Here is a 21,243-nt window from a genome sequence, read left to right on the forward strand (position 1 = left end):
AAAGTCGCCCTAACGAATATGTTTAATGTTTTTCTAGCAAAATATACTTACCTGTCAAGTATTATTTAGACCCTTAATACAATAAGTAAGTGCCTCTTGGGGTACAAACATAAACAGTCTTATGTTTGATGGCATTAACAATTAATGGCATTACCTTAATTTGTTACTATCCGTTTGTTTCTTTTGTTGTTTTTTCAAGGTAATTATGCTTATCTCTAAATCACCAAGGTTGTTTTGAAATTTTGCCAACAAGAAGGGGTTAGGCTGACTCATATAATAACCTCGTGTTTTCGTTCCCAAAAAAGTTGTTTTTTTCTGTTGCTATGGCGAATATTACATTATTCTTGTGTGTGCTTTTTTGAACTTGTTGAATTATGTTTTCTCTTGTTTTGAATGTGAATGATAATTTTATAACGTTTAAGTTTATTGTACACTTTAAATTGTGTTATTTACTCTGAGCTAATGGGGCTGTTAGGTATGCATTTTTACCAATCTAAAACCATAAAACTTCTCTTTGACCTTTTCAACCCGGTGACCACCGCCGGAACTTTTAATATTTTAAATGTTGTACTGCATGTATTGGTTTATAAGACCTAGGCCATTTGCCATTATTCTGTAAAAATGACTACCGAACATGGAATATGTATTTCCTTATCACGTTTATGGAGGAATAGTATTGCTTTATATATTTAGTGCTTCTAGTTTCAAGGGTTAATTGTGTAATTCGTGTACTTTCGTGTTTATCGTGACTCCTAAATACGTAAGTGCCCATAGCACATTGAATCTGAAGCCGACCACTTCCGAAGTATAAATGATCCATCGTCATGCAAAATGTTGTTTTTTTTTTTGTCATATGTAGCAAACTGAGCTCCAATCAAGTCTGCGAATTGGTGCAGTCTAGTCAAAAGTTCAGTTGTGTGACCCATTTGCTAATGATTGTAAGATAGCGTGCGTGACTTAATAGCGGACAGGGATGCGCAGACTGGACAGGAGATACGCTGGCGGTATATTGCTCATACTTATTTGTGCCTGACGTTGCTCCTATGTTTTAAGGGATCAGTAGGATGGTGGGTAGTAAGAAGGGACTTTTGACACACCAGAGGCAGCCCAAGGCCTCCGAGCACCTAATCCGGTACCGCTACATGCGCATGATTACCGGAACCCCGAATATCTGTCTAGTATTGTTGTTTAATGATTCAATAGATGGAGTGGCTAGCATGTGTTTATACAAAAATCAGTAATGATATTGATAGTACGACACATGTAATATGACAAGAATAATAGACAATAGAGTTTGTACAAAAGGTACATATGAGTAAAGTACGGGTAAACTATTGCTAGACTTACGGTATATATTACGATGTGTTTTGAGTTCTTGTTTAACATATTTTATACAAAAAATGTAAATACATATGTAAGCTTTTCCAATTTTTATTCTACAAGTATTTGGTTGATTATACCGTACTTTTATAAAATTTAATACTGCATCTAGTATTCGCAACTGAATACGTAAACAATAAAGTTTTCAATACATATACGTTTAGGAAACAGGTGTTACGGAGAACACTATTTGTCGAGATTTTAATTTTCAAAGGTAAGAAAAACTGACACTTTAATATTTCGCATTTAATTTTTTTTTTAAGACAATGCATGTCTGTTTGGCTTTAAATGGACAATTTTATTGCGCCAAGGCAGTGCTGACAATTAAAAAGACCTTCTTCCTGCTAATTGCGCGCTGTGCCGCTTTTATGGTCTCTCTAGACGCCATAAGCCACCGACCCAAAACCCAGAACGATTTCCCCAACACGTTGAGCTCACTGAGTACCACCGTCATGTGACTCTTCCATTATCTTCATAGGGCCACCCCTCAAAATCCTGGCCTGTTTCCCTGCCCAAGGTACGCCACGTAAGTCCTCTACGTTGTCACCTCCGCTGCTCATGTCCCACTTCCGGCGATGCAGTGAAACCACTATCCACCTACGGACAATTACCATTCCGCTAAGCAATCCTTCCAAGTTCTTGGAGTCAGCGAAGTCAGCGGGAGAGAACGTCCGAGTCGAAGGATGACGGTATTCGCTTCATAAACAGAACCACCCGCAGAAGTTCCCCTATACGACCCTCCTCAGACGATGTACTGAAACCACTATCCACCTATGGACAAATACCATTCCGCTCGGCGATTCTTCAAAGTCTTCAAGAAAATCTTCTCCAGGTGACTCTCACCCCGGTCGCGACGTGCTTGCACGCTCCAAGTTCTTAGCGCGCTCTTTCGAACTAGTGAATACAAATACATGCACAGAGTAACTTTGATTTGTTTTTAAAATAGTCCTTTTCTTTTACATTTTCAACTTTCATCGCCAGCTGACAGATTCAATCGCCATAGCGATGTTGTTGTTGTTTTTTTCACTTGTTTGTCGCATATTCACAGCATGCAATGTGTGTTAATAATTGCACATGTATTCAAACCACACGTTAAGGTTCGTAAGTTACCATCATACTACGGGAGATCACATCATTTTTGTCCTCAAATTGATTATTATGAGTTTATTGTTTCACCATCAAAATACATACAATAAAGTATTCTAATATTTAATTAAATATGAAATATTCAAATATTGTATTAACACACAGTTTTCTTTCGACACATTCATATCATACTTTTAAAGCCGCGTAATGGGTCTTATGGCGCGTTGGCTAGCGTAGCTTAAGCCATGTCAGCATATTTGCGAAGTATGGTCAGGAGCTGCGCTGTCCGCTATAAATCACGCAAGGTCGTGGTCTAATTATGTATCTCATGACCTGTGAGATGCGCAGGCTGGACCATAGCTAAGCTAGTCGCATATGGCATAAAACCCATTTTCGCATCACGCTGGTCAATCAAAATATCTATGTTTCTTATAAATGGCATAACACTTTTCGATAACTGTGTCATTTATAGCAAACTGGTAAATTTCGGTAGCCTTTTCAGTCTTTCAAGAACGATTTCCATAGCAACTAAACGAGTACGGCAAACCTTTGTGGTTAGATAATGAAACGAGTTCCGTCTTATCATGACACTACATTATTTCGGTAGTTTTTGTTTCATCGTCTTGAAAGCAATACTGTGTTATTAACGTTTATCGATCCATTATGTCTTTCCCGGACGATTTAGTGACCGAGTACCATGTCAAAATGCGAAGTATTATATATATATATATATATATATATATGTATATATATATATCACACTATAATATCGAAAATAATCAAAACAAAAAGTTGTGTTGTTTTCTGTTGAGTTATAGAGCATATCGACCGTTATTATTTAAATCAATCTACGATTGCTTGATATAATAGACCAGCGTTGTTTGTACCGGGCTGATCAGTGTTTTTTTTTAAACTCGTGCGAATGCCGGGATCAGTCTATCGGGAACCTATAAACATTCTCCAGCCATATCAGATCCCCCCTCCGCTGAACTACCATTAATCAGCAAAGCGCTCTCAACGAGGTTACGCTTAAGACGCATGATAGTGTATTGCAATCTCGATATCCCATTGTTGATCAGCAGTCGTTTTATTTTTTCTGATCTATTAATAGCCTCAGATTTTGAGTGACCTGTTCTGCGCAAAAATACCACTGCCGTAGTACATAGTGGACAATTTTAATCATTCATAGTTACTCTGCCACGACAGGTAGAGTTAAAAAAAAGTTTTTTTAATACTTTTTATATAAACGATGAGTCCAAAATTACACTTTATTCATGGTAAATGTCTCATGTTTTAAATGATTTTGTTCAAGAACTGAAACTCTTTCTTGGCGCAGATGCGGCAGTTATCAGGTTTTAGGTCTCTTACGAATCTGGCTTGCAAAACTTGTGATTAACCTAAGTTGTTCGCAAGAGAACAACTAATTATAATAATAATCTTGGTATAACATCATAACACTGCGACCGGCGGTATATATATAATCAGTTTGTAAAAACTCAGATTAAGAAGCGTGCACTATTAAGTGCCGTGATTTTCAGAGATTCCATTCAACATGAAAATTTCGTGTATTGTATTTATTCTTTTCACTACTAAAGTAAATTTTACCAATATGATGCATGCGTAAACTAAGGGGAATAAGGTCTGTACAAATCAGCTAATTACTTGCTAATAACCGTATGTCCAGTAATTCGATGCGCATACTTTATTTTGGTCATCTAAAACAGTTCATGTGTCTGAGGCTCGTGCAGAGAAAGTCACACAACACAACGTCAGTCCCTCGAACGGGTGTTGTCGTGGCCATGTCGACATCCGTGCAGTCCTCGACGTGCAAGATATTGATGGAAGGTTCCTGGCTGTGGGCCATCACCCCATGTACGTCGATAATCCAAACTGAGCAGGATTATTAAAACTGAAGAAAAAATGGCGACAGAAATAAATACTCAAGTCATTCATTCGAAGAACACGTTTATTTAAGGTAAATTGTGACAAATACGTAGATTTTTTTAGAGAACTTACCTTAGATGAAACAACCGGCAAATTAGGTTATCGGACAAAAATATATGCTGATATTACTCAACAAAACATAGATGAACAACATCAGCAACTCACTATTGAAAATGGCGTTATCATAGTAATATATACGTATACGTATAATATATAATGAATCATATCAGTAATGCCTCAGATAATATTCTAAACCTCTAATATGGTGACAAATACATGAATCAGCGGGGCAAGTGCCACTTTAACCTGCAGCTTCAACTCGAATCCCTTTAAAACAAGTGATTAAATCATAAGTAGGGAAATTTTAAAAAAAGTACTTGGAATGCAAATTTCGCATGCTTATTTTGCTTCTAATCTCAATTGTATATGTATGCATGTTCCGTTGAAAATTTTTTAATTATAACAAAAAAATTAATGTTGATGTTTGTTGAAAGTATTTTTTATATTTCATTATACATATCGTGTGAGTTTTTGGTTATAAATAGTTGTTTTTAAAGAATAATATCCAACCTGTCTTTGGAAAACATGTTCAATATATCGCAGTTTGTGAATTATCCATTTTGAGTTTGGTTATTTTCCACAGAAATTTTCATATCAGTTTGGATTTATCCATAAACTTTTATACCCGTCCAGCAAACTCATTTTTTTAACACAGAAACACACTAGGTGTTAAAAGTAAAATTTTAAAGCACATTCCTGATATAATTTGGCATATCTCTGTTACAGTTTCGTTCGCTCTTTTGTCAATTAACGTGTAAATAATTCAACACATAGGTCACATTTCATGAAAATGTTGTCGTTTTTAACTAGAAAACTATTAAATCATTGCAAAATTGAAAACGCATGTGTGTGTGTGTCAGACATTCATTATCACATGTGTAGAACAATTACGTCATTATAATGGGGAGCATATATAGTTGCCAATGTGTCCTTCCGCACTTCCGTATTTCCGTACGAAAAAAAGTTACTGTTTCCCATAGCACCTTCAATACTTTACCGATCTCTTTCATATTTGGCATTTAGATACCTTGCAAAGACCTCAACCTTTTGATTACGTTTGAGGTTCACTGGAGTCAAGGTCAAGGTCACGAAGGCTAATAATAGATTTTTCCGTCACACTTTTGTTACAGTTTCTCATAGCACCTTCAATACTTTACCGATCTTTTCATATTTGGCAAGTAGGTACCTTGCATGGACCACTACCTTTTGATGACGTTTGAGGTCACTGGGGTCAATGTTTTACCAAGGCTAATAATATACTTTTGTCACAGTTTCTCATAGCACCTTCAATACTTTACCGATCTCTTTCATATTTGGCATGTAGAAACCTTGCATGGACCTCTACCTTTTGATGACGTTTGAGGTCACTGGGGTCAAGGTCAAGGTCACCAAGGCTAAAAATAGATTTTTCCGTCACACTTTTGTTACAGTTTCTCAAAACCTCTTCAATACTTTACCGATCTCTTTTATATTTGGCATGTAGGTACCTTGCATGGCCCTCTACCTTTTGATGACGTTTGAGTTTACTGGGGTCAATGTCACCAAGGCTAATAATAGATTTTTCCGTCACACTTTTGTTACAGTTTCTCATACCACCTTCAATACTCTTGCATATTTGGCATGTAGATACCTTGCATGGACCTCTACTTTTTGATGACGTTTGAGGTCACTTGGGTCAAGGTCAATGTCAACAAAGCTAATAATAGATTTTTCCGTCACACTTTTGTTACAGTTTCTCTTAGCACCTTCAATACTTTACCGATTTCTTTCATATTTGGCATGTAGGTACCTTGCATGGACCTCTACCTTTTGATGACGTTTGAGGTCACTGGGGGTCAAGGTCACCAAGGCTAATAATAGATTTTTCCGTCACACTTTTGTTACAATTTCTCATACCACCTTCAATACTTTACCGATCTCTTTCATATTTGGCATGTAGGTACCTTGCTAGACCTCTACCTTTTGATGAGGTTTGAAGTCACTGTAATCAAGGTCACCGAGGCTCATAATAGATTTTCGTGTGTCAAGGTCACACTTTTGTTATAGTTTCTCATAGCGCCTTCAATAATTTACCGCTGTCTAACATATTTGGTATGTAGGTACCATGCATGGACCTCTACCTTTTGGTGAGGTTTGAGGTCACTGGGGTCAAGGTCACCAAGGCTAATAATAGATTTTCTCAAGGTCACACTTTGGTTACAGTTTCTCATAGTGCCTTCAATATTTGACCGATCTCTTATATATGTGGCATGTAGGTACCATGCATTGACCTCTACCCTTTGATGAGGTTTGAGGTCACTAGAGTCAAGGTCAAGGTCACTGAGGCTAATATTAGATTTTCTCAAGGTCTCACGTTTTCCACACAGTTAACCCATATATCGACAAAGCATCATTGGGGAGCATCCGTCAGTTTTACTGATATCCTTGTTTACATATCTGTTATAGATTTACAGAAGCAAATGTGCATTTTATTTAACCAGGCAAAATAACACTCTTGGCTATAAAAAAAGGTTGAAAATACATGTAAATTAACGGATAACCATATTCGGAATCGATAAAATAATACAGCGTTTGTAACCCTTTTCATCGATAATTTTGAAAATGCGTCATGTATTAATGAAAAGAGGGGTTGTGTTTCGCCTTTCTCTGTAAACTGCGGCGACGTAGCAACGCTTTAGATTTTGCCTCCAGATTTGTTTTTCAGGCAAAACAATAGTTTTTATTCAACTGCTGTTTTACTATTTTTTATATTAAAGACTATTAAAAAAGGTATAGATTTGTACGTAAATATATCAAATGAACTTTTAAATAAATAAACAAATGTGTCAACAAGTCTCTTTATCTCTTAGATTGTAGCAACATGATCGATATGTGCAAAGCTGAAAAATGTGGTTGAAAGCATGATTAAACTTTTATGTTTAAAGACACGTTAACGGTCTGACACGCTGAACATTAAACTCACCATATCCAGATAAAAACACGAGAGGAATGAGCCAGACACATTTTAATGGGTAAAATTGCATTATGGAATTGGAAAGTAACTGCAATCATGTATTGTCAAGTTCAAACACAGAATCCAAATAAATTCAACCGCTAGAGGGTAAACTCATTTATTTATATATATATATATATATAGTTGATAAGAACACTCGCTAATCCTTGAAAAGAGCCGAACTTAAGAAGAATTTTCGATTCTTTCCTGTCTTGTTTTCTATCTTAATTTAACTCCAATTTGTTCTTATCATCATTTCTGCCAAACTATTGTCGTTTTAACATTATATGTAAAAACGTTCTTTAAAAAAAATCTTCTTCCCGGATCGCAGACAGACAGATTATTTAACGATTTCTTTTCACGTTTCCAGTACAAAACGTGACAATGCCAGGATTATTATCATTATTTATATAAGTTTGTTTTATTCACGATTTCTGCCCTTGTTTCCTTTTTTATATATTGCATACATGCCTATAACATGATTTTTTTGTCGTCAAATACCACACAAAGATTCACAGCTTCATTTATATAAGACAGTGTTGTTATCGATTTATTCGCAAGTGTCTTTTTTTTGCTACGGTGGGAATGTCAGGAATGAATAACAACAACAAGTACGATGCCATATAGATGTATATTTTAAACATGTTCGGGCAATAAATAAGACAATTCTTGTTTTTCTGTACGTGTTTTACCTCCTACACGGATTGATTATTAAAAAAAAGGAAACCACGTTCGTATCCTAGTGATTTATTGTTGTTTTTTCTGTAACTGGCTATTTCAATACCCAAATACCTAGACGGTGCGCCCCCGCACATTTCCTGGCAAAATGTCGGTAAGCACGTTTTCATCACAGTTTGGCTAGAAAGGCCATAGGCGCTCGATGTCAATGACGATATATTTTTTTAATCATTTATTTATTTATTTATTAGTTACCTGTTGTTTATTATAATGCATACACATACTAAATTAATAAAAAATCTTCCGACAAAACGTCTTCTTAAAAAAAGATAGTTCGAATATGTATGTATAGATATTAATCTATGTACATAGTCGAACTATCTTTTTTTAAGAAGACGTTTTGTCGGAAGATTTTTTTTTTCTCAACGTGTGCATTTAGTCCGTTTAAATTTGTTTCATCCAAGCATACTAAATGTACTGAATTGCACGTCTGTATTAAGTTACAGCACCTGGTCTGTTGCAACACGTGTACGCTTTTCATACATGGAACTTGACTGACGACAGTAAATATTTCAAACTGTAATAAAACACGCTTTTTTAGATGCGTACAAAGGTACTTTAATCAGCAAATATTAACAAATGGCTATTAAAAAGGCAAAATATATATGTACTGAATTTAAATTGCTAACGCGTAGATTATTTAAAGGTTGCTGTTGTCACAACTTACTCGCCATAAGGATTCAATTGCTCACCATTTTCTTTTAATTTTTCATTAAAACTATTGTTTACATTTAAAAGGTGTGAGGATGATGCCCGACATTGTCTTTAATGTACTGTATTAAAACCGTTTTATATTACGTAAATGGTAAAACTGTAATTATGTATTAAACAATCTGCGTTAAACGCTTACTTCATTGACCTACGTCAATCAAAATAATAGCCGCCAGTTAACCTCGTCCTCATAAGCATTCTCGAAACCGTTTGGACGGCGAAAATTACAGTATGACAATTACACAGTAACCTGCGAATTTCACGTGACGCATCTTTGTCAGCACACATGACTGCAATGTGGCTTGTAAAATTACTTCGGCTGCCCGGGTATTCGCCAACGAAATAATTTCGATACAAATAGACCAGTGCACGGTGGCAAATGACAACGGGTAGACAATTTATCGACAACTCATATCTAGTTGCCCTTAAAAGGACAAGGTAACTCTGCAACGCGAGTGCTGAAAATTAAAGAAGATGTTCTTCCCGCTTCGGGCGCGCCCGAACCCCCAGAACGGTTTCCCCAGCACGTTGAGCGAACTGGGAACCGTCGTCCTTCGACACTTCCATTTTCTTCATAGGGCCACTCCTCGAAATCCTGGCCTGTAAAGCTGCCGTTGGTCCGCCACGCCAGTCCTCTACGCTACCATCTCCGCTGTCCCCGCCCCTCTTCCGGCGATGTAGTGAAACCACTATCTACCTACAGACAATTACAATTCCGCTTAGCTATCCTTCTAAGTTCTGGGAGTCATCGAAGTCAGCAGGAGAGGACGTCCGGGTCGAGGGATGACGGTACTCGCTTTATTAACAGAGACAGATACCATATTAGATCTTCCTCAGGCGATGTTGTAAAACCACTTAAAAGTAATAACTTGCCCTTAAAAGGACAAGCTAGATTACTATGCAAAGCGAGTGCTGATAATTAAAGAAGATCTTCTTCCCGCTTCTCGCGCGCTGCGCTGCTTGTATGGCCTGTCTAGACGCCACAGGCTGACGACCCGAACCACCAGAACGGTTTCCCCAGCACGTTTAGCGTACTGGGTACCGTCGTCTTTTGACACTTCCATTTTCTTCTAAGGGCCACCTCCTCGAAATCCATTCCGCTTAGCGATCCTTCCAAGTTCTGGGAGTCAGCGAAGTCAGCAGGAGAGGACGTCCAGGTCGAGGGATGACGGTACTCGCTTTTTTAACAGAGACAGATCCCATATTCAATCCTCCTCAGGCGATGTAGTAAACCCACAATCCACCTACGGACAATAACCATTCCGCTTGGCGATTATTCGGAGTCTTTAAGAAAATCTTCTGCGAGTGATCTCGCCCCGATCGCGATGTGCATGCTCCAGCTGCTGACCGGGCTCCGTTAAACTATTGGATACTTTTATCATTTATAGAGTTACCTTGATTATTTTCTTCAATCACCATTGTCTTATACATTTTCAACTTTAAAGTTCCCGGTCATAGCTATATATCTGGGCACAATCGTAAGAAAACTTGTTTTTATTGAGAATATCACTGAAATCCGGTTGAAATCGGCTGAAAACAAACAATATAGCGATTTTTATGTTGGGTCGAGTATGGTTAAGTACAAAAACGACCTAATTAATATTCATAATTCGACACGTTAATTCAAACTTAAACAAACAAAATTGCGGAAACGGGCGAATTTAGCAGAGAGAAGGTAAGAATAAATGCAAATACATCTGTTACAGTCGGAAACTGAGTTGCAACGCTACGTTTTTGCTAAATCTATGTATTTATCTTCTATATGCTAATCATGTTTAGCGCCACTAAACACGAAAGCTAAATACAGATATAATTTGCATAACTCGCGACGCTGCAATGATCTATTTTGCGAACTGGGACTTGAATCGCGGACTGACAAATTCAAATGCCATTTGGCGATTTTGTCGATCGGAAATAAAGTTAGAAAAATACGCTTTACATGATTTAATTAAACAAAAATATTTAAATTGTTGTTGCTTTTTTCACTAGCTTGTCGCATATTCACCGCTGAAATTTGTGTTATTAATTGCACGTGTATTCAAACCACATGTAAATATTTGTAAAAAAAAATTCTAATACGGTAGATCACATCATTTGTGTCCGCAATTCGCTTATTATGACTTCTTTTCATTTACGAAGTATATGGTATTCAAATATGAATTTTGAAAAGCACGCAGTTTTCTTTAAACATGCAGTTTTCTTTCGACACATTCACATCATTCTTTTCTAGCCGCGTCATGCGAAAATATGTCGTATGGCGCGTTGGCTCACGTAGCAAAAGCCCTGTCTGCACAGTTGCGCAAAGTTTCGTGGTCTCATTATGTACCTCATGACCTACTGCGAGATGCGCAGGCTGGACCATAGCTACGCTAGCCGCATACGGCAAAAGTGTCAGATTGACATTACATGTGTAAATATTTGGATATTTTTTATATATAACAGTTTGTTTAAATTTTTCCAGATTTCATTTCTTACACAATGAAAGTGTATATTTTAGCAATAGTGTCAAATGAACAAATTTAAGTAATTTTTGATAAGGCTGAAAATAATTAATATTGTAAAATTAACTATAAAATACACCCCAGACATTGCTTGATAGCTGGTAAAAATATTCCTGCTAATGAAAGGGAAACTGTGTCCCTTTATGTAAAACGGTAATTTTTTAAGATTTTATAATTGAGAACAAAGTTAAAACTTCAGTTTTCTGATAAAAAATGTATACTTTTAGTAACATTTTATAAAATATTAATGTATACTTTTAGTAACATTTTAATATAAAAAAAAGAAAATACCAACGAACATTAATGTTATTCATTGTCATCTTTGAAATTATTATTTAATAAAGCTTACTCAGTTTAAAAGGCCTGTCTGTGAAGAGTTTGAAATAGTTCTGTATTACACAAATTTTTAAGTTTTTTTTCGCATTTTATGTCCTTCAGTTTAAGTTGTTATACCCCCCCCCTCTCTGATAGGTCGGAGGGGGATATGGGAATCCCGATCGTCCGTCCGTCTGTGTGTCCGTCCCGTTTTTGTCCGGATTATAACTTTGCCATTTATCACTAATCAAATTTCACTCATCTTGCTACAAAGGCTCCCTACTATAAGACGATGTGTCTCGCCATAAATTGATACCCCCAAGATCAATATCACACTTATAGGTCAAATGTCCATATATGATAATATGATAGCGTTTCGCGTCCAGAGCATAACTTCGTCATTCATCAAGCAAATTTCTTTTAACTTTACAAAAATGATCCCCATCATAAGACGAAATGTCGCGCTTTACAAACCAGAGTCCCTACCTCAAAGGTCAAGGTCACTCTTATAGGTCAAATATCTTTTTATGACAATATGATACAGTTTTGGTGTCCGAAGCATAACATTGTAATTTTTCAAGCAAATTTTATTTAACTTGGCTCAAATGTTCCCCATTATTGGATGATGAGTCGCACATAACAACCATGTCCCATTCTTCAAGGTCAAGGTCACACTTATAGGTCAAATGTCTATATATGACTATATGATACAATGTTTTGTGTCCGAAACATAACATCTTCATTTATCAAGCAAATTTCATTTAACTTGGCATAAAAAGTTGGCACAGAGTGCGAAAAAAAACGATCAAAAATCCTTCTAAACCTAGGCCACGCAAACTTCGAATCATAATCTTGACTAAAACGTAAATCATTAAAGGGGCCTTTTCACATGCCTTATTATGATTGTATTTCTTCACCATCGAAATATATCGTTTGTTAATAATTTATTTACACACAGTTTTCTTTTGGCATATTTAAATCACACTTTCATAGCCGAGTAATGTGAAAATAGGTATTATGCGTTTCGGTCAGCGTATCTTAAGCCCAACCTGTGCATTTGCGCAGTCCGGTCAGAGGCGATGCTGTTCGCTATAAAATCACTGAATGTGTTATGGTCTCATTATGTATCTTCTGACCAGACTGAGAGATGCGCAGGCTGAGTGAGCTATATATATGATGGGCACATATGAAAGACCCATTTTCGCATGACGAGGGCCATTAAAAATCTCATTGCGAATTGTAAATGGCACATTTTAGCACAATGCCTTTCGATACAAAACTTGTAAATAAGGGCAGTCTATCCAGGCGATCGGGAACGATTTCCAGACGTGCTGACCGAGTACGGTAACCATTTGTGGTTGGATAATTAAACGATTTTCCTCTTATTTTGACACTATACTATTTCGGTAATGTTTGTTTTCTCATCTTATAAGCAAAACTGTGTTTATCGATAGTCAATTATATATTTCCCGGACGATTTAGTGAACGAGTACTGACCCTGAATTTCTGCGAGATGGATTTTTACGCGTTATTGCAACTTGGTCACAATTTGTGCCGTTTGACCATACAGAGAGTAGTCCGGAAATCCTTACACTGAACAGTGTAACATCCTTTGCGCTGAGCACAGACAAAGTGATGTAGCCAACGTTCAGAGGTTTTATCTCGAATCAGCGTATGAAATATTCGAATATATTCATGCGTGTCTGCTGGCGCTATGAAAAAGTTATTTAAGGTTAAAAGCTTGGTAAAACAGCTACGCCAAAAAGCGCATTCGTGCTCTATACCCATGTTTAGGTCAGAGTTGTTGACACCGTGTGAACTGCTAGGGTAACAAGTAATGCATAAACAACAAAGTACGGGTCAACAGGGCTGTCTTTATGACTACCTAATTCGTGAGTAAAAGTTTTGCTCGCAGATTTATTATTTTATTTATTTTCATCAATTATCTTTTTCTATGTTTTGAATTTGTATATGGTGTCAAAAATCAAAAGTTTATGACAGGGAAATTCCATCATGAAATTATATTCTTAGTGAGATAGGTATTCGATATTCCAATAATATTCATTTAATATGATGGTGATTGCAAATTGTTTTTATATTCAGTTCTGATCACCATTTTCATCATACTTTCTATGCTTTCAGAACGTCAAAAAGGGCCGTGTTGCTGGTATTTTGTCTATGTTATCTGTTGCGAACAAAAGAACGTTTCCCAGGTCACATAACACCAAACTGGAACTCCTGTTTACAGGGTTACATGCAGTCAATTTGATATATATAGCACACATTGTTCAGTAAATGCTGCCTAGGATTTGTACAATAGAATATAAATGGTACGTTTTGGTTTTAATTTGAAGGTATATAATAATAATAATAATAATAAAATCTTTATTTAAAGAAGATAGACTTGTTAAGAAATACATCAGATGAAATTAAATAATATGCAATTTATATAATACATTTCTTATTTTCAACAAGGTCTTCTAACAAGATACAATTTACAACAAATACATCATATTTCATCTTGAGTAATAAGAACAAAACATAAAGAATCATATATGCATGCACATATAATGATATAAATTATATTTAAAAACAAATGACAGACATAAAACTACAATAACCATTTATGCAAGAACAGTATTTAAACATTAAACTAATGTTATTTACTAAAACAACATGAAGCGTGTACAGTTTATTTCATAAAGTGTGGAAGAAAGATAAGCTTTTAATTTTTTCTTCAATGTAATTAAATTGTTTGTTTGACGTATAGATTGGGGTAACGAATTCCAAATTATTTTGCTAGAAAATTCAAACGATTGTTTGAAATAGTTTGTTTTGGGTATTCGCACTAGCTTTAAATCCCCCTTTTCGCAAGATCGCAAGTTATGGTGATTATTTTGTGAAGGTGTCAAAAGGTCACGTATGTATGTTGGGGTTTGATTGTGAAATGCTTTAAATACAATAACTGACGTGAAATAGTGATTACGCTGTTCGAAAGTCAACCATTTTAGATCTTTAAATAGTGTTTTTGAATTAGTATTGTACTTTTTATTTAAAATATGTGCATCACAACGCTTTTGTATTTTGACTATTCTATTAATTTCCATTTTGGCCGCTGAACTTCAAGTAACGCATGCGTAGTCGGATATAGGTGAGATATAACCTTTATAGAAGAGCTTACGCATTTCAAGGGTTAAGTATAGTTTATTTTTTTGCAAAAGAAACATTAGTGATGACATTTTTTAACAAACGCTGTTAATGTGTAGTTTCCAAGATAGAGTATTGTCAATATAAAGGCCAAGACGTTTTTGACAATTTACTGTTTTGATCCCCGTATCTGAAATGTTAAGTTTTAGATCTGTTATGTTTTGAGCTTTCCGTTTTGACCCTATTACCATACAAGTAGTTTTTAGTGGATTAATAATCATGTTATTAGTTTGACACCAATCATTTACAATTGAAAGATTTGTTTGTAGCTTATTTTAAAGTGTTTGAATATTTGTACCCACAGTGAGCAATGTTGTATCATCAGCATACATTGCAGAATCACATGTAAGATCTAGCGAAAGATCATAAACGTAAATAAGAAATAGAAGAGGTCCTAAAATAGATCCTTGGGGAACACCAGCAATGATGCTTTTACAAGTAGAGGTAGTGTTTTCTGCTTTCATAAACTGATATCGATTGCGGAGATATGAAGAAAAAAGGTCGCATGACCTATCATTTAAATGATAAAGTTTTAATGTGTGTAAAAGAACCCTATGGTCCACAAGATCAAATGCTTTTTTTTTTAATCCAAGAAAATTGTACCTACCAGATTTCCATTATCAATTTGTTTAAGCTATGAATCAACTTTATTAATCAATGCTGTTTTACAAGAATGATATTTGCGAAAACCCGACTGAGTTTTGTTAAATAGACCTGTAGATTCTAGATATATATGCAATTTGTTAGCTATATGCTTTTTAAATATTTTAGAAATAGTAGGTAAAAGTGATATTGGTCTATAATTATTGGGATCTTCTACCGATCCACCCTTGTATAAAGGTATTACGTTTGCAATTTTAAGCATGTCGGGAAAGGTTCCATGTGATATACAGTTATTTATAAGAGCAGTGATTGGTTGTATAATGAATTCTTTGCAAAGTTTAATAATGCAGGGCCCTATACCATCAACCCCAGCAGATTTGTTTGAATGAAGTTGATTAATTAAAGTACTAACTTCTGATGTAGTAATAAACTGAACAGAGAAATGCTTAGATTCTAGCTTAGCATCTAGATATGTTTTCAGTGAGTGGAAATCGAGTTCAGCAAATTAAGTCTTTTTAATAAGTTTCGAGATGTCATCAAAGTGGTCATTAAGTGCATTAGCTACATTTGTTTTACCAGATATTATCTGATCATCCTTCCTTATTACATTTGGCAAAATAGAGGATTCTGTGTGAAAATTTGTATTTGTAAGCAATAAGAAAAAGACCCATTTTTGTGCTCTACTTTTTCTGTTGATGGTTCCCGGCTTTGAAAGTAGGTCATACTATTTGAGTAAAAATGGTCGCCTCCACATGTGTCAAAACTGGTGTGCCTATTTTATGGTAAATATTTTGAGTTACAACACATAGAATTTGATGACATGCATTTTTTAAAAGGATTATACATTTATCTTTCCAATGATGTATGAAATTATATTGGGCCATTGCTTGATCATAGTAAAAATTGATATCGAACTTCAACCATTTTATATGTAATATAGAAGGAAATTAATTGCGCATGCGTAACCTTTAAGAACTTCCGACCAATTAGTCGTCTGCCAGAATTTTGACAATTGACCATCAAAAACTCTCTGTATTGCAAACCATAACTGCCAGATGTCATTTTAACCCAAATTAGGGCTGTTTGCAATTGGGCTGTAGCACTTGGGGTAATAAGGGGGGAGGGGGGGTAAATGCTGGAAAATCACACCGAAACCTTTTCCGGAGACATATCCTTAAACTACTTAAACACTCGGTATTGTTTTTCAGTGACATTTTGACATTAATTTGCATCAATCTCAAAAATGAACCTAATGCATGTCTTTACTTCATCTGTATGTATTATTATTGTTTACTTTTTGAACCTTTTACTGTTAAAAATGCCCGCCAATTTTGGCCAGACACTGCTATTTGCGTTCGCCTTCAACCCCGTCAGGCAATTCTACTCAGAATAAGTTTTAATAACACTACTTTTCCTTCTTTTTCCTGTTTGGATATCTTGCTGAGTTCAAGCAAAATCAAGTGTTCAGCTGAAAACACAAAAATGATAATAATATTATGCTTTCTTTGCTTGAGGAATGTTGTTGTTATAGACCCCGCATGAAAAACACTAGGGAATCTGTATTTAAGTGACCTCATTATCGGTGTCGAAATGGGTCTATAGCTCTGTCTGAACTGTCGTCCAATTGGTTTACAGGTCCGGCTGAAGTGACAGGCCATCAAAAACTGTACAGCATATCTGATTCGGAGACAGCCCTCAACACTCGCCCAGTCGTGTCGAGAGGGTCGGTGTCTTTGTAGGTTAGTACACCGTTATTTTCAATTAAATCTATTGTTCTCTCTCTCTCTCTCTCTCTCTCTCTAATCTCTCTCTCTCTCTCTCTTCTCTCTCTCTCTCCTCTCTCTATCTCGCTCTCTCTCTCTCTCGTCTCTCCCTCTCTCTCTCTCTCTCTCTCTCATCCTCTCTCTCTGCTCTCTCTCTCTCTCTCTCTCTCTCTCTCTCGATCTCTCCTCTCTCTCTCTCTCTCTCTCTCTCTCTCTCTCTCTCTCTCTCTGTCTCTTGTTTGGAGTCTAAGTGCTGCATGTATGATATAACCAAGTTTGGCTTTTCTATAATTCTTGACGCGAAACGCTGTTACGCATGACGCTTTCAATGGCAACTTTTATGAATAAATCTGTGTGTCATGGTGCCGGAACTTTGTGATCTTTCTCAAAACAGATAAAACTTGTGGGAAAAGTGCCTTTAATTCAAATTTGAAGGGGTTAAATTCTCTTAAAGGTCACATAACCCCAAACCGGAACTCCTGTTTACAGGGTTACACGCAGTCAATTTGATATATAGCACACATTGTTCAGTGAATGCTGCCTAGGATTTGTAAAATAGAATGCAAATGGTACGTTTTGGTATTAATTTGAAAGCTGTGTGAAAATTTGTATTTGTAAGCAATAAGAAAAAGACCCATTTTTGTGCTCTACGTTTTCTGTTGATGGTTCCCGGCTTTGAAAGTAGGTCATACTATTTGAGTAAAAATGGTCGCCTCCACATGTGTCAAAACTGGTGTGCCTATTCTAAGGTTAATATTTTGAGTTACAACACATAGAATTTGATGGCATGCATTTTTTTTCAAAGATTATACATTTATCTTTCCAATGATGTATGATGATATAGTGGGTCATTGCTTGATCATGATAAAATTGATATCGAACTTCAACTATTTTGTATGTAATATAGAAGAAAATTAATCCCAGAAATATCAAATTTAACCCCGCTGTAGTAGCGTGCACTATGAACGAAGTCACGCAACATCCCACTGTCGCAAGACGTATAATACAAACATTGTGTTTTTTTCTATATACGCTCCGTTCAAAAATATTTCATTTAACACGACATTCACATAATGTATCCATTTGTGAATGGCTATAGTTGAAGAACTTAAACCTCTTTCATAAACTATGAAATGCGGCAGTTCTCGCGTGAATGCGGAAGATGCGGCAGTTATCAGGTTTATCGTAGTTAAGAGCGAACTGACTTGAAATTTTTGGTACTTCTGCGAGATAATTGTTTAAACAGTGGTTGGATAAAACGTTTGATAAAATTTCTTAATACCTCATTAAGGGACCTATTCACAGTTTGGTAAATTTGCATATTTGAAAAAATGAATTCAGATTTGCTTTTTTTGTTGTAGTTATTTGCGAGGAAAATATATTACTAAACATTTGCCATCCTCTAAAATATCCATTAATCCATCTTTTGACGATTTAAAAATCTAAAAGTTTCAAACGCGAAACGATTGAATATTTTGGAGAGCTGTTTCGTTATCGTAATATTTTTTGACACTTCCTGGATTGCGAATATAAGGTAAAAAAATCCAAAAATGTGTATCAGCACGGATGGACGAGTGGTTTAACCGTTTGACTTGACTCAAAATGTCATTGGTTCGCTTCCTGGTTTCGATAAAAAAAACAACAATTTTATTAATATGTTTGTTCTTGCTTTATACTGAAACTTTTTAGTTCCGATGTTTACTTGTATCATTTTAAAATTTCTTATAACAAATTTCAAAACGTTCCGATATCTGTGAACACGTCCCTTTGAAGGATCAAATAAAATTCGTGTAATTGTGTCTTATATATAGCCAATAATTCACTCCTCGAAAATTAATTGTTTAGTATAAAAGAAACCCTTAAAGTGATACGTTTTCCATTATTTGTACGTCACATACAGTTGTGATGACAACAAAATACTTGAATCATCAACATCATTTATAAAAAATAATTAAGGCACTCATCAATGTACTTAAAACAACAACATCTTCAGTAACAACGATCACCAAACATACCGCATTGCTTCTGAAGTCTGTACTTAATTGATTTTCATATTTCGTATTTTATATTCAAAATCCTATTGACAGTATACTTATATAAATTGGTGTATCAGTCTACTTTGTGCAATTAAGTTTCTAACTGAGTGTTCAAATTCATTTACCATGTGTGTGTATGGATGTGTCTGATGCATGTATTTACATAAATACATGTTATATTTTTACACTATGCGTTCAGTATTTGAAAAACAAACTATAGGACGTACAGAAAACGAGTTTCGTCTGAATTTGTGCTGTATTTAAGGCCAAAATTGTGAACATTTGAGGCAAACAATATGTTTAAAGTTAAATTTATATTCGGCGTATATTCTGATTTTGAAGATAAGGGTTGAACATTTACATTTTGAAATAACTAAATTAAAAGCAGGGTTTTGCTTTCGTCGTTACTTTTCAGTTCTTTCGTCGTTACTTTTCAGTATTTTGTTGAATATCCACCGGATGAAGTGCCTGCTTTGAAGTGTATTGCATATTAATGCATACAGGTTTAATTCTTGTCTGTACAGTTCATATATCATTGCGTGGCTCATATCACATTTCATATGCACGTTTTTGTGAACCAACATATTATGGTTTGTGAAGAATAAAAGACATTGCAGAAAATATCCGCATTAAATATATATATGTAGAGGGAATAACATTATTCTTCCATATTTTGCGGTGTAATTTATCAGGAGCGGCTAAGCATAAATATGGCGAGGCGTGCCTATGCGTGATTCTATATGAGTCGCGCCGCATATTTTGCAATCCATACCGAGGCTGTATTAAACAATAGTGTGACTTGAGTCCGAACAATCTCAACGCAGAGTTGTCGTTCCTTGCACTCACATAGTTTAATTCAGCTATGCTGGTGCCCGTAAAATCTCTGCGCGGAGGTTGGAGTCCGAATAAAAGCGCAAACATCAAAAGATCCAAAGATTAACTTATAAAAACGCTTACTTACGTGAAATAAAGATCAGGCTCCTGTGTATCAGGCCGAAACAAGCCTAAAGGTATGATGTAAATATATTCAAACTGCAAACTTACATACGTAGATATAAATACTACCACATCAAGTCATATTATTGTACATGTATGAGTCGTCAAATAGCATTGTAGGTAGCTAACATTAGTTTTTTTTTATATTTAGAAATACGTGGCATATTATGCCGCAGTTTTCTTTCCGCAAATTCAAATAACACATTAATATCACATTGCATTTTGTAAATTAAAAAAAAAATAGCGATTCATTTGGATGGAGTACTGGAATGCTGGCTTATGCAAACCCCAATAATTTCATATGTCTGCATTTCAACTATATGGTACGGTGGAACTAAGGTGACATCTGCTGTCAAAAAAAGACAGGAATGCAGAAATTGTGTTTTCCGCTCCAAAAACAAATAAAAAAGACGGGAAAACAGAAATTGTGTTTTCCGCTCCAAAAAAAAAGACAGGAAAACAGAAATTGTGTTTTCCGCTCCAAAAAAAGGACAGGAAAACACAAATTGTGTTTTCCGCTCGAAAAAAAGAAAGGACAACAGAAATTGTGTTTTCCTGTCCTTTTTTTAGCGGAAAACACAATCGCTATATTGTGCGCACAAGATAATCGACTATTACTACTACTACTACTACTACGACTACTACTACTACTACTACTACTATTACTACTACTACTACTACTACTTCTACTACTTCTACTACTACCACAACTACTACTACAACTACAACTACTATTATTAATACTACGACTACCACTTCTACGACGACCGACGAAAGCCGACGACGGCCGACAACGGCCGACGACCGACTGACGGACGTACGACGGACGACCGACGGACGGACGACCGACCGACGACTGACCTACCGAAGACCGACCGACGACGAGCGACGGACGACGACGACGGACGATG

At 35.9% G+C, this 21,243-nt stretch overlaps 1 protein-coding gene across 1 annotated transcript in view; it reads left to right on the forward strand.

Annotated features, from left to right (window-relative positions):
• Window positions 1-17,280, forward strand: part of LOC127880641 (uncharacterized) — a 158,072-nt gene extending 140,792 nt beyond the window's left edge. Inside the window, exon 8 of the mRNA XM_052427965.1 lies at window positions 17,173-17,280. Coding sequence (XP_052283925.1) covers window positions 17,173-17,187 — 15 coding nt within the window. The 3' untranslated portion in view covers window positions 17,188-17,280. The remainder of the gene's footprint in view (window positions 1-17,172) is intronic.
• Window positions 17,281-21,243: the final 3,963 nt, after the last annotated feature.

The sequence above is a fragment of the Dreissena polymorpha genome, chromosome 5, assembly GCF_020536995.1.
Source record: "Dreissena polymorpha isolate Duluth1 chromosome 5, UMN_Dpol_1.0, whole genome shotgun sequence".
NCBI classification, from domain to species: Eukaryota; Metazoa; Mollusca; class Bivalvia; order Myida; family Dreissenidae; genus Dreissena; species Dreissena polymorpha.